The sequence below is a fragment of the Mus musculus genome, chromosome 6 (genome assembly GCF_000001635.26).
Source record: "Mus musculus strain C57BL/6J chromosome 6, GRCm38.p6 C57BL/6J".
Classification (NCBI taxonomy): Eukaryota; Metazoa; Chordata; class Mammalia; order Rodentia; family Muridae; genus Mus; species Mus musculus.
The window spans coordinates 3,591,336-3,604,033 of record NC_000072.6 but is presented as its reverse complement, the minus strand read 5'-3'; the positions used below and the strand labels follow the sequence as shown (position 1 = coordinate 3,604,033).

General features: G+C 40.4%; 1 protein-coding gene across 3 annotated transcripts in view; it reads right to left on the bottom strand.

The window, feature by feature from the left end:
- Positions 1–502: 502 nt before the first annotated feature.
- Positions 503–12,698, bottom strand: part of Vps50 (VPS50 EARP/GARPII complex subunit) — a 105,139-nt gene continuing 92,943 nt past the window's right edge. The window contains exons 23-28 of one of the 3 annotated variants that reach the window (NM_001167750.1): positions 11,459–11,607; positions 9,920–10,016; positions 9,133–9,291; positions 5,441–5,562; positions 3,717–3,906; positions 503–2,666 (exon numbers count right to left, since the gene is read on the bottom strand). In NM_001167750.1, coding sequence (NP_001161222.1) covers positions 2,652–2,666; positions 3,717–3,906; positions 5,441–5,562; positions 9,133–9,291; positions 9,920–10,016; positions 11,459–11,607 — 732 coding nt within the window. In that variant the 3' untranslated portion in view covers positions 503–2,651. Of the gene's footprint in view, positions 2,667–2,923; positions 3,907–5,440; positions 5,563–9,132; positions 9,292–9,919; positions 10,017–11,458; positions 11,608–12,698 lie in introns of those variants that run through there. The other 2 variants (NM_024260.5, NM_001167751.1) reach the window with 2 other exon arrangements.

Sequence of the window (12,698 nt, the reverse complement as noted above, 5' to 3'; positions counted from 1 at the left end):
GCACACTGTAATGAGCTGAGTTCTGAAACTCTGAACTGAGAGACAAATAGATTTCACACCTGTGGATGACCCATACTTACATTAATGTGATGGTTTGTATATTCTTGGGCCAGGGAGTGGCACCATTTGGAGGTGTAGCCTTGTTGGAATAGGTGTGACCTGGTTGGAGTAGGTGTGTCACTGTGGGTGTGGGCATAAGATCCTCACCCTAGTTGCTTGGAAGTCAGTCTTCCACTATCAGTCTTTTGGATAAAGACTTAGAACTCGTAGCTCTGCTTGTGCCATGCCTGCCTGGATACTGCCATGCTCCCACCTCGATGATAATGGACTGAACCTCTGGACCTGTAAGCCAGCTCCAAGTAAATGCTGTTTTTTATAAGACTTGCCTTGGTCATGGTGTCTGTTCACAGCAGTAAAACCCTAAGTAAGACAATAACAGCTCTACCTTTAGTCATTCAACCCATATTTTTTTGTCCTACAAGTTGAATTCAAAGACAGCAAATCCTGTAAAATATTTTATATTTTTATAAAAATGCATAGTTAGTAATTGTTCAATATGCTACTCAGGCACTGGAAAATCCATACAATAAAATGTCATCCGACCAGACGTTTCAAGATAGAGAACAAGGGTGAGGACATAATAAAAAATGACACTACTGTCTCCTGAAGTCTTCCCATCACACAGGAATATCAAAAGGTAGTAGTCTCACACACCTGGTAATTTTAGAGTGTAACATTTATTAAATTTCATCATTTATGATCACTGTTATAGCCAAATTAACACTGGCAGAAGCTCTGACAGTTAAAAACAGAGAACATATTGATTTTCCAACTATTTTACTTACATTTTTTAAAAATTCTCATGCAATGCTCATAATTAGGAAATACTGTACATTCATCCTCCCATTTAAGACACTCTCCAAAAACTATTCATAGACACATTAGCCACTATCCCTTCCAACTATGTATTTATAGTACACTCTTTTGCAACATGTGTAATTGTAGTCACATAATAATTATGAGAGTAAGATAATTTCAGGAAAAGGTTACAACAAGAGCAAAATTTGAAGAAACTGGAGCATATAAAAGTCACTTGAGAACACCACACACAGTTGAGTATTTTCTATTTTCCAGTTCCAAAGAACATGCTCAAAGTTTTCTTAGAAGAGAATTATGAGGAGTGTATGAAGAACTGCCTTTCATGTCGTACAGGCCGAAAGAAGATCAATGTCCCCGAGGAAAGAGCTCTGTTCATTATCTTTTAGGCCTGTCTATCTCATCTATAGCTGCTAGGAGCTTCTGTCTTGCTTTCTTATTGATATGAGATCCTAGGCAAACATTCACCAGGTTGGTCAACTGCTTCGTTGAGTATTCCTGCCCAAAGAAAGAAAATCCAAATGTAACCTACAATGCACTAGAACTGATTAATACAACAGAGCAGGCAGACATCTAAGGCTGGCACGGGCTGAGCCCTGTGGCCCAATGAGAGTGCTGGAAGGCACAGGAGAAGCATGTAAGGCAAACTACTACTATGCTACATAGGAGGCGAGGAGGAGGGCAGAGCATCCTGGAGGCAGGCAGCAACACTCTGTCAATGACAAAGCAACACAATGTGCTGCTCATTGCGTTAAAGGGCGCATATTTTGTACTTGTTTTTGTGGTAGTCTGATTTCAAGTTATCAAAATACATTTTCATTTCAAATTTTATAGTGCATTATACATTTTACACTTTAGCTAAAATCTCCAAAAGAACAATGATTCTTTAAGACATGAAAACAAATTAGATTACAAGTCAGGAAGATGTCCTAGAAGACTTAAAGATTTACTTTACGTTTAAGTACTTTGCCTTTAATAAATGTGTATGTACTCCACATGTGCTTGCTGTCTGTAGAGTTCAGAAGAGGGTGCTGGATCCTTTGGATCTGAGTTACAGATGTTTGTGAGGTACCACGTATATGCTCAGAGTCAGGCCCGAAAGAGCAACACGTGCTCGTAACTGCAGAACCATCTCTCCAGCTCCAAATCATTCTTTTTAAACTGCTGATATTATAACTGTTGGGCAGTTAGTAAAATGAAGAAAATATCCTCACTGTCCAGATCTCCAGTTTATGTGTTTCAACAGTGCACTGCTAGGATGGGCATAGGCAGTTCCTCAGAACTTCTTACATACTGTGTTTCTCCTGGATCAACAGGACAACTTAAGGAAGGACAACTGTGTGCCTTCACCTTGTAAGAGAAAAGAAAGTCTACGTGCACTGAAGGTATTGTAAAGACAATATTATTTTAAAGCACGGGGCAGAGTTCAATCCAAACTCTTAGAAATGGTTTCAGGTATGCACCTGGCAAAGAATTCCTTAGCCTGCTCAGCATTCAGTATCCATCATCAGTGGGCACTATACTTGCTCTGGTGAGTTGTTAGAGAAGCTTCCGGCTTTTTTGTCTGCAAAGAACTGGCAGGGAATTCCCTGGGAATTGTCATTGAACTACAAATACTAGCCAGCTAAAGCTTCTAAAATTCCAAGTTAAAAAAATCACATCTGCCCGGCGTGGTGGCGCGCGCCTTTAATCCCAGCACTCAGGAGGCAAAGGCAGGCGGATTTCTGAGTTCGAGACCAGCCTGGTCTACAGAGTGAGTTCTAGGACAGCCAGGGCTATACAGAGAAAATCTGTCTCAAAACAAAACAAAACAAAACAAAAAGTTTACATCATTTTGCATCAAGTAATGGATACTGCAGAGCGCTGTGCTTTCTCCCCTGCTGCACCCTGTCCTCACCACCCCTAACCCCCCACCCCCGCAACAGCACTGAATATGGCAGCTTACTCTAACTGACTGAACATTCAGCAGCCCATCTGCATACATGGCTAGCATTTTGGTTCTCAGATATAAATGGGGATAAGGGCAGTGAAGTTTTTTTTCAATTCTGGCTTATTTAAGTCCTTAAAAATGGCATGCATGTTCAACTTGACTCCAACAAACTAAACATTAAAAAAAAACACACAATAAGGTCCATTTTGTCTTTTTATGATATTAAAACTCAAAAGTATTAAAATTTGGTGATTTCTCCTCCCCCAACTAGTTGGTTCCTTCATTTTGATCTGTTTGAGACAAACAGCTCTTCCGCAGCTCAAGCTAGCCCTAAACTTCCTATGAAGCCAAGGCTGCCCCTGAACTTAGACCACTCCTGCTTGACTGCAGGTGACTTTAATATTCTCCATGTTTTCCTCAAACTGTTTATCCAGAAGATCAGAGCAGATGCTCCCTGCTAGAAATGTTTGTGTATGTGTTCAATTAAGCTGTAGAAATTCAAAATTCTACATAAGTGAAGAAAACCTATCAAGCTTGTATTAAAGGTAAAGTCTAACGCTTGGTAAAAGTGTAGCCAGAAGTATTAAGGATGCCTGAATCATCCCTACAGGCCACCATGGTGAAGATGTTACCACTGCATGATTTAAGAGTACAACACTTAGGTTCTACAGCTAGTGAATCATCTCAGCCTTACTCCACTCCACTTGTTTTGATATAAACTGTGTTAGTCTCTTTCTATGATGCAGCACAGGAAAATCAAACTCATATTCTGATTCTAGGACACACTTGAAAAGGGCTCAAATGGACCTGACTAGACAAAGGACATTGCCTAGATAGTGTGACTACAGGGAAAGTGTTCTAAGTGTGTTTACACCCCAGACAAGATCAGCACACCAACCCGTGTTCTTACCCTGTGCTCTTTGATCCAACGCTCCATGTCATTCTCAGTTAGGTAGTAGGCTTTGATATACGTTTCCACAAATTCTTTATCAGGAATAGGTCTAATGTCAGTTAGTTTTTCGAGTTTCATTAAAAACTGTTGAAAATCCAATTGCATCAAGGCACGCCCCTCATTACTGCATTTCTTGACATTGGCGTATCTAAGAGACCCAAGGATGGGATAACACATGGTGAGACAGTTAGAAGCAGTGCAGGAGCCTGTGTCCCAGGAACAGGCTACGCTCCAAAACTATGTTCAAACACTCCAAAGCCAAACTCATGTTAGAAAACACTTCAATATTGTAGCAACTCAATGGAAAAGGAACAAATATTTTTCCCATCAACATGGTACATATTTTCCCTAATAAAATAATTCATGGACATATTCTTATATACTACTGAAATACCGGGTTTTAAGGTAGATACATGACAATAATCATACATATATTAATCTCACAGTACAGTATATGACTACTCTTGATTTAGTGATGTATTCTATGTTAGAAAATGAGCTATTTCCTTAAAAAAAGACCAGAAAATCATAGCTAATATTTAGTAATCAATGGATTTTGTGTATGTGTGTTTAAGAAAGTGATATATGTGTAACCTTAACACATATTTGTCACTTTTTATTTAGACAAATGTATTTTTAATATTTCTACACTATGGCTGTTGGCATGGCCATCTTACATATGACACTGTTCTTCTAATAGGTCATACCCGTCCCTTTTCTACTTTCTAAATCTCTCTCTCTTTCTCCCTCTCCCCCTCCCCCTCTCTGTCTTAGAGACATGGTATTAAAGGTGTGCACCAACTTGCCCAAATTAAGGTATTCCTTTCAAAAGGAAGGAAGGAAGGAAGGAAGGAAGGGAGGGAGGGAGGGAGGGAGGGAGGGAGGGAGGGAGGGAGGGAGAAAAAGAGAGAAAGAAAGGAAAGAAAGAAAAGAAAGGAGAGAGAGAGAAAGAAAGAGAAAGAAAGAAAAGAAAGAAAGAAAGAAAGAAAGAGAGAGAAAGAAAGAAAGAAGGAAGGAAGAAGGAAAGAAGGAAGAAGGAAGGAAGGAGCAGTCAGATGAAAGATGATATAAATTCAATGTGCATATCGTCTCTGAAAGAGCTGTTTGCCTCTTGGGCCCATTTTCTTCTTTGCGTCAGATGATATGTATGCCCAGAGTAGGGATGATGTCAAGTAAGAGGGAAAGCTCCCGTGGACAGACTGGAGACACAGGCGACCTGAAGTCTGAGTACCAGGCACGCAGAAGCCTTCCCTGCTTCTGAACACTGTGGACTGGGACAAGCTACATAGTCTGTAAGTCTGGACTTCCTTACCCAAGACTTTCCACCGACAATTATAAGCTGAGGCAAGTCAGGATTTGCCAATAAAATCTGTGAAATCTTTGGTTCAGTAAATAATGTTCAATAAATGATAGGAATACTCACAGAACTTATTAGATACTAATTATCAGTTCTACTTTCAGATAATCTAATGGCTCTGTATTCCTCATTCATCTGCTATCTTGGCTCAATGTCAGTATCAATAGAATAACCCACAGGGAGCAGGCACACTGACCTATGACTCCTTCTCACGCTTGAGATTGAGTACTTCTGCTACTGATCATCATTGCTATCCATTAAATCAGATGACATTCATTTACTACATTATAATTTAAGAAACAACTACTGCGTTCATGAAACTTACCCTTCCACAATAGTTCTGTTAGCTAATCGTATACAATGCTCCCAAAGTATATTTGATACAGGCAGAGGTATCCGAACTCTCTTAGAAACTTCATTTAACCGCTTGTTAAACTGCTCAAATTCCTAAGAGGGAGGCGAGGCATGGGTATAATTTTAATGCCACAATATTTTCCCACAAACAATTATTTTTAAAAAATAAAACAAAACAAAGAACACCCAGAGATGTAGCTATTAACTAAATGAAGCAAGAAAGAAAAATGGGGTGGTGGGTATTTATACCATAGACAATTTGGACTTAGTGAAAAGATTTTAAAAATATAACCAGGTCTAGCAAAATGGCTCAGTAGGTTAAGGCCCTTTTGTGCAAGACCCACTCACAAAGAGACCCATGTAGATCTCTCTTCTTCACAAAAGTAAACAAATAAACATTTTAAGAAAAAGCATAATACATGTTACAAGAGAATTTATCTAAGGAGAAATAAATATAATAGATTGACTAAACCTTATAAATCATGCCTAAATATTTTCTATGATAATCTACCATGGACTAAAAAAATCTATTGGCTTGAAGAAACAGTTTTTGTTTTTTTAAAAAATATTCTTCTCTCATATATTATATCCCGACTGCAGTTTCTTCTCTCTCCTCCCCCATCTCTTCCCTGCACTTCCCCAGTCTCCCAGAACGACTCCCAACCCCTGCCTCCCCTCAGACAAGAGCAGGCATTTCAGGGGACATCAACCAAACAAGGCATAAGAAGCTAAAACAAACCATCTCGACAAGACTGGGCAAGGCAATCCAGTAGGAGAAAAAGAGTCCTATCCTACAAGTAGGCAAAAGACGGAGGGACAGCCCGCACTTCCACTGCTAGGAGTCTCACAAGAACAACTGCTACTCAGTTATAGCATGCATACAAAGGACTTAGGTCAGACCCTATAGGCTCGCTGCTCTCTCTGAGTTCCCATGACTCAGTTAATTCTGTCGGCTATGTTCTCGTGGTTCCTCCGATTCTAAAGTCTATTTTAATAAGCTTTCAACTCAAAGCTAACTATTCACAGCTTGTATTTCTGATAAATAAAAAACCTGGCATATAATTTTCTTTCCTAATCATTATGTAACATTTAAAAAATGATTTGAAAGTCACCTCACAGTCACAAAATTTTAATACAAAGGAAAATAACCATAAAATATTTTCTATGAGCTCTTAACTTTCATAAGATTATATTAGGGACCATGGGTGACTTTGTAACAGCAGTGAAGAAATTCATTTTGAGTGGATAGTCTCGTTGGGCTACTATGACAAATGCGCAAACAAAAGGAGTGTCCCTGACTCCTTATGAGAACACATTTAAGAAGGGTTAAGGTGGAATCTTTCTCAAGTTTTCTGGATAGAAAGTGACATGCTGTTGAGCATGGCAGGACCTAATGGAACACAGGGTGACAGGTGAGCTCAGCCCAGGTGTCACCATCACCACAGTGTCAGCGGCAGTCCCCACTGCTCTGTGGCTACATCACAGGTCACAGTTTTTCTTGCCAATTGATTTTTAACAGTTCATTGCTTTTAATTATTTTTTGGAAGAATGTGCCTCCAATTCACTAAGCTTACCTTCTGAAATCAAAGTTAAATAAGTAATTGCTCTCCATCAGTTGTTCCATTTCACAGCCTCACAGAGCAGCGGCATTGGCTACGGGATATAGTCATGCATTTGCTACAGTAAACCACTTTGGGTTTCAAGTCATAGTTTGGTAATTTTCATTAATATTTACGTTAGAAAGCTCTAGGCTTCATACACAAACCGACTACTTATTGCTAAGTTCGGCGTGCATGAGCACTGCTCCTTAGATAAAGCAGTGCATTTTACTCAGGATCAGTTGAGAGCAACAGCACGGTTTGCTTTCACCCAGTTTCAGGAGAGTAACAGAGAACAGAAGATATCAGATGGTTAACTTTGAGGCTTAAAGAAGGCCTCGGGCCAATAAAAAAGGACAGATTGAGATTTAGAACTTGAGTGAGACTGGCTTTTCTTTAGAATAATCGGTTTTCCGGGAATGAAGATATTGACACAAGCAGTGCCTTTGAGAGCCCTGCCCCGAGCGAGCCCAGAGTTCTTTGCCTTTACCCCAGTGTCCGATGGCCGCATGGGCTGTGGTCCGCAAGGTTTGTTACCTGAGGCTCATCCTCTACACTCCCAGCCCCAGGGTGACAGTGTTGGAAGTAACTAGGTCATGAGGACAGAGTCCCCAGCCTGGGGACTGGCACTTTTATAAAAGAGGCTCAGGTCAGCTGCCTGCCCCTTTTCATTGCATGAGCATGTTCCAGAAAGAGGATACTGGTGGGAGACCAGCATGGACTTCACAGAAAATATGTCTAAGCCTTGACAGTGGACTTTCTAGGTGTCTGAGCTCTGACAAACAAAACAGAACAAAACCAAACAAACAAAAAATAACAACCTTGTGTATTGCCTCAATAAAATGAGGAAACGTCATGAAAAAATAGAACATATTGTTTTGAAACAAGAAGGTACCATTATATATAAACTGCCCTTGATTTTTCCATTCCAAATTTAAAGTAGCAATTGAAATCTCAGAAGACAAATATCTCTCAGTTCCAGGACAGAAAAAAAAATATATATATATATATCAAAGACTTGTACTTCTCAGTTACCCTTTAGATCTCTAAGCCTAGACACTGCTAAGCACAGCCTTTGAGTCTTGAGCCAGCTGACAGCCCCACAGAAGAGCACCATAAGTTGTGGTCAAACACAGCAGTCGAACCTTACTTAACCTATGTTCTAATCTACAGCTTCATTGGTTCTCAGGTATCCTAGCCTACTAAGAAGATTACAAATGAGATAAAAACGAGGACTTTACAGTTTGGTTTCTCTGTGTTGACGGAAATGGACAGAGCTCTGCGGAATTTGCTTTCCTTTCTCAGACACTCCTTATCAGTGATTTCATGCGGCGACTTCCTAACTTTCAGAATTAGACTCCTGTGAGCAGAACGAACAAGTGCCATCCGCCTCTCACCTACATCATTCCCTCTCTCTGCCGGGTGTGCTTGTTTCACAGCATTATGGACCAATAGATACTAAACACCTCTGGCTCTGTGCACTCCTACCTCTACACCAACATGGCTGTTCCTCAAAGTCACATATGTTTTCCTTAATTAGCAACTATCCAGGCAGATTTCTGTCAGGTCTGGTATAATCAGGTGGTCATAAATATTAACTGACAAACGAATGAAAAGAGGTGAACTGCAACTCCTTTAGGGAACATACATAAGCGGGCATCGCATGCAAACAGCTGATCCAGAAGGCCTTGCAAAAGTCACGGGTTATAGACAACACAACCGGACTCAGGAGTATGGTCCTGCCAAAGGAATGTACCCTGAGCTACAGCGGTGACTAGTTAAACAGAAATGCCTTGTGTTTAGAGGTGTAACTACTGGGTTCTATCAGGAAGGTAGCCATGGCATACAATAACCAAACTAATTCAATGTTACAAACTAGGGAGCAAAATTAAAAAAATAAAATACAAATCTGCAAGTATCACCGATCAAAAGCACAAAATGTAAAGGTCACATTCAACCCGATGCCCCCATTCCAGGAATGAGTAGCAAGCAACTAGAATCTCATATTTTAGAGCCACATCCCTTAATAAAAATGATCATTAGCAAAAATTCTCAGAGTACTTGCCTTCAGCAATGCATCTACATAGATGTTGTGCTGTGACATGATCTCTTTGACATCCCACTTCACATTCATCATTAGGAGAAGCATCTGTTCATAATCAATAGCTTTACCAGCCACAATCCAGTAAATGGGCTTGCGCAGTTCACTGGCAGTTGAGACTGTCTGAAATGTTCCACAGAAACAAAAAACAATTATTTCTAAAAGTGCTACACCTAAAAAGAATTATTTACCCTTTTCTAGTTTGTAAAATATATAATATACAATTGGAGACTTCAATTAAGAAAATATTTTTAGCATGAGACAATGGCCCTGTTTCCACTTCCCCCATCTTTCCTCCTGGTACTCTTAGCTTGGGATTCCATTCTCACTAACAGCCTTCAATTGCCCCCACCCCCACATACCCCTGGGGTACCATTTAACATTCTTTACCCACCTCCAGAGATTCCTTTCCAAGCACACACCCCTCTCCAACACTCCCAGACCTTCCTGGTGCCCTTAGAATGCAGCCTAGTTCCAGGCTGAGAGCCTGGATGTATAAGGCGCCTTTGCCTGTCACTCCAGATACCCTCCTCTTCCCTGCTCTGACAATCATGTGTCCCCAGTTTGCTCCCTACCCAGCTGTTCACTAGGTTGTTTAATCTAACATAGGAAGTCATGAGCAAACAGAAGAGCATTTTGTCCAGCTCTCCTGGAACCTGCCTGAACTCTATTGATAAACTAACAAACAGCTTGAGGGATGGCAGCAGCTCTACAGTGCTGACAGCTGAGATGACAGACAGGAGCATCTGACCTGGGAGTAAAACTGCTGCAGGAAGGGCTTTTTGACTGCAGGCATCACAGCATCCAAATGTGGCTGAAGGAACTCAAACTGCTCAGCCAAGAACACTCTAAAGAGAATGAATAACCATGGTGTAAACTTATTGCAGGATTTGGAACCTGTTGTCATTCCTGTGTAATGAATCTGTTAAGAACAAAACCAACTGAAAATTGTTTCCACTTTAGTAACTTTATACTATGAACTAGACAAGTTTCCCTATCACTATACAGCAGCAGATGTTCATTTATAAGTTAAAGGAAAAGTCATTTTCCAGGACATACTCAGGCTCTAAGGTGTGGAAGAATATACCCCCTCATAGTAACATATGAGCCCAGGAAACATTTAAAAAGAAAAACCTAAAAAATATAGAGCTTGTCTTTTAAAAATAAGAGATTTATTTATTTTATATGAGAATGTTTTGCCTGCATGTGCATGCCTGGCGACCACCAAGGCCAAAAACGGCACGGGATCCCCTGGGACTAGGGTTATAGGTTATAGGCGATTGTGAGGCACCATGTCAATCCTAGGAATTGAACCTGGGTCCTCTACAAAATCAACACATGCTCTCAACTGCAGAGCCAAGTCTCCAGTCCACTGCTTGTCTTTTAGAGAATTTCTTTTAATTCCACGCAACATATTCAAATCACTGAAACTCAAGAGATTCAAAAGGATACTTGTCATAAGTAACAAACATTCCTAAAATACAGCAAACTCTCTCAGGACAGTCAGGCACACATACTCTGGGTAAGTGCAGATACACTGCCACTGAATTCTGCTTTTCTTGGATTTCAGTTATGTACAAGAGAATATTTACCTTATACTGGGCTGCACCTTATGGAACAAGTTACATGATTTAATTGAATTAACTTGGGGGTTTAGAAAGATCAGAAGGCATTCTTGCTGATGCTCAAAATGTAACAATAACAGTGGACTACAATTACCATGGATTCTACCAGGAAGCAGAAATATACTCAGTTTTACTTAACAAGGATCATCTTGTTAACTATCTAAACTATCAAAACTAAACATACTCCTTAACTTTGATTTATATAATTAAAGCCAACCATAAAAAGCCAGGGGTGGTGCACACTGCAATCCCAGCAGTGGTCAGGCAGAGACAAGTGGATCACTGGGCTCACTCTTCACCCAATCTATCATACTTGGCAATCTCTAGGCCAATGAGAGATCCTGTCTCAAAAACCAGTTGAACAGCATCAGAGGAATGATATCCAAGGTAGTTCTCTGGCTCTCATATATACAAAGACATATGCCTGCACAAACACGAGCTCTCCCAAACACATGAACACACATACACATACGCACAGACACATGGAACCATGCAACTAAAAAAATCAATTAGTAATCTATGCTAACATATATTCTGCATTAACATCTATGTGGTGCATAGGAAGAGGAGGAGTATTATATAGCAAAAAGTATAATTACACAATGCTTACTTTTCATAATTTTCCTTAAATATTTATGGCAAAGCAACTGTTTTCAACAACTTACAAGGATTCTGTGGCTACCACTCTCTCTGCCAACCCATACAATGTATCCCCAGATGTCAAAATCACTAGCTGATTGAGGTGTGGGCTGGGTACCTTCTCCTTTCTTTCCTCGGCTGCTGTGAGAGTGGCAGTTGGATCAGCTGAGCCCTCCTGGAAAGACAGCACACACACACCTGAAACAGCAAGTCTAATAGTAAAGAGGTCAGACTGACCGCGGCTACGTAATACAATGAACGCTCACAGGCACAGGCACAGTTCTTACAGACTTAGTTTCAGCCCTTCTTTCTTGCTTTTATGCTTTGCAACTATTGGAATTTTCCTTTTTATGCTAAATTAAGATAATTCCGTATGTTACCTAATACAACATGCTACCATATGTACACAACATAAAGTTACTCAACACAGGAAATCTTCCGTAACTGACAACTGTTCATAGAGCAATGTCTCCCCAAACTGGAAGGCAAGGGTCTGGTCTTTGAGAATTACTGATGAAATAGCAATATATGGTTCAATTAATGATTTTACAACCAAAACTGTAAGCAAGGTAATCTGGTATACTCTCAAGAAGGCAGGGCTAGAACGCAGTTATAGACCTAGAGAAAGATAACAACTCTCTAAGAGAACAAAGATGGTCTGTGTGAATCTAGGTGAGAGATGGCCATGGATACCCTGCAGTCCTTGGTACTGGCCACGAGACACTGAATCACACAAACAACGATGTAGCCAACAGCGATGATTGTAGTTCATCCGTGGTCAGGGAAATTCTCATGTCAAATCCTTACTACATGATCTTTGCCTGGCACCTGAGTAAGGAGGTTATATGTCACACACATTCCTGAACATAAAAGAAATATCATAAGCAGTCTAGAGAAGTTGAGAGTGTCGTCAGGTCTTAGCTAAGGAGTGCTCAAATGAAGTAGCTGGGGACCAGACATTCGCCAGACATTTGAATAGAGCTGTACCTGGGTGGACAAGCTATCCTCTATGAAACAGGAGAAACTGCTGTTGACAACACTGTTCTCACAGCAGTCACCTAACTCGTCACTATACTCAATGGCAAAGAAAAAGAATTCATGTGCTCTTTCTGAGGGGGCATCTAGGGGGTAAAATTATCACTGCATTAAAAGGAACTCCCTGGCTAGTGCCCTCCTTGGCTCCCACTAACAGTGGCATGTCAGGCATTAACTTTTCTGGCAACTATTTGCTTATACTGAGCTTACACAAGAAAATATATTTCACTG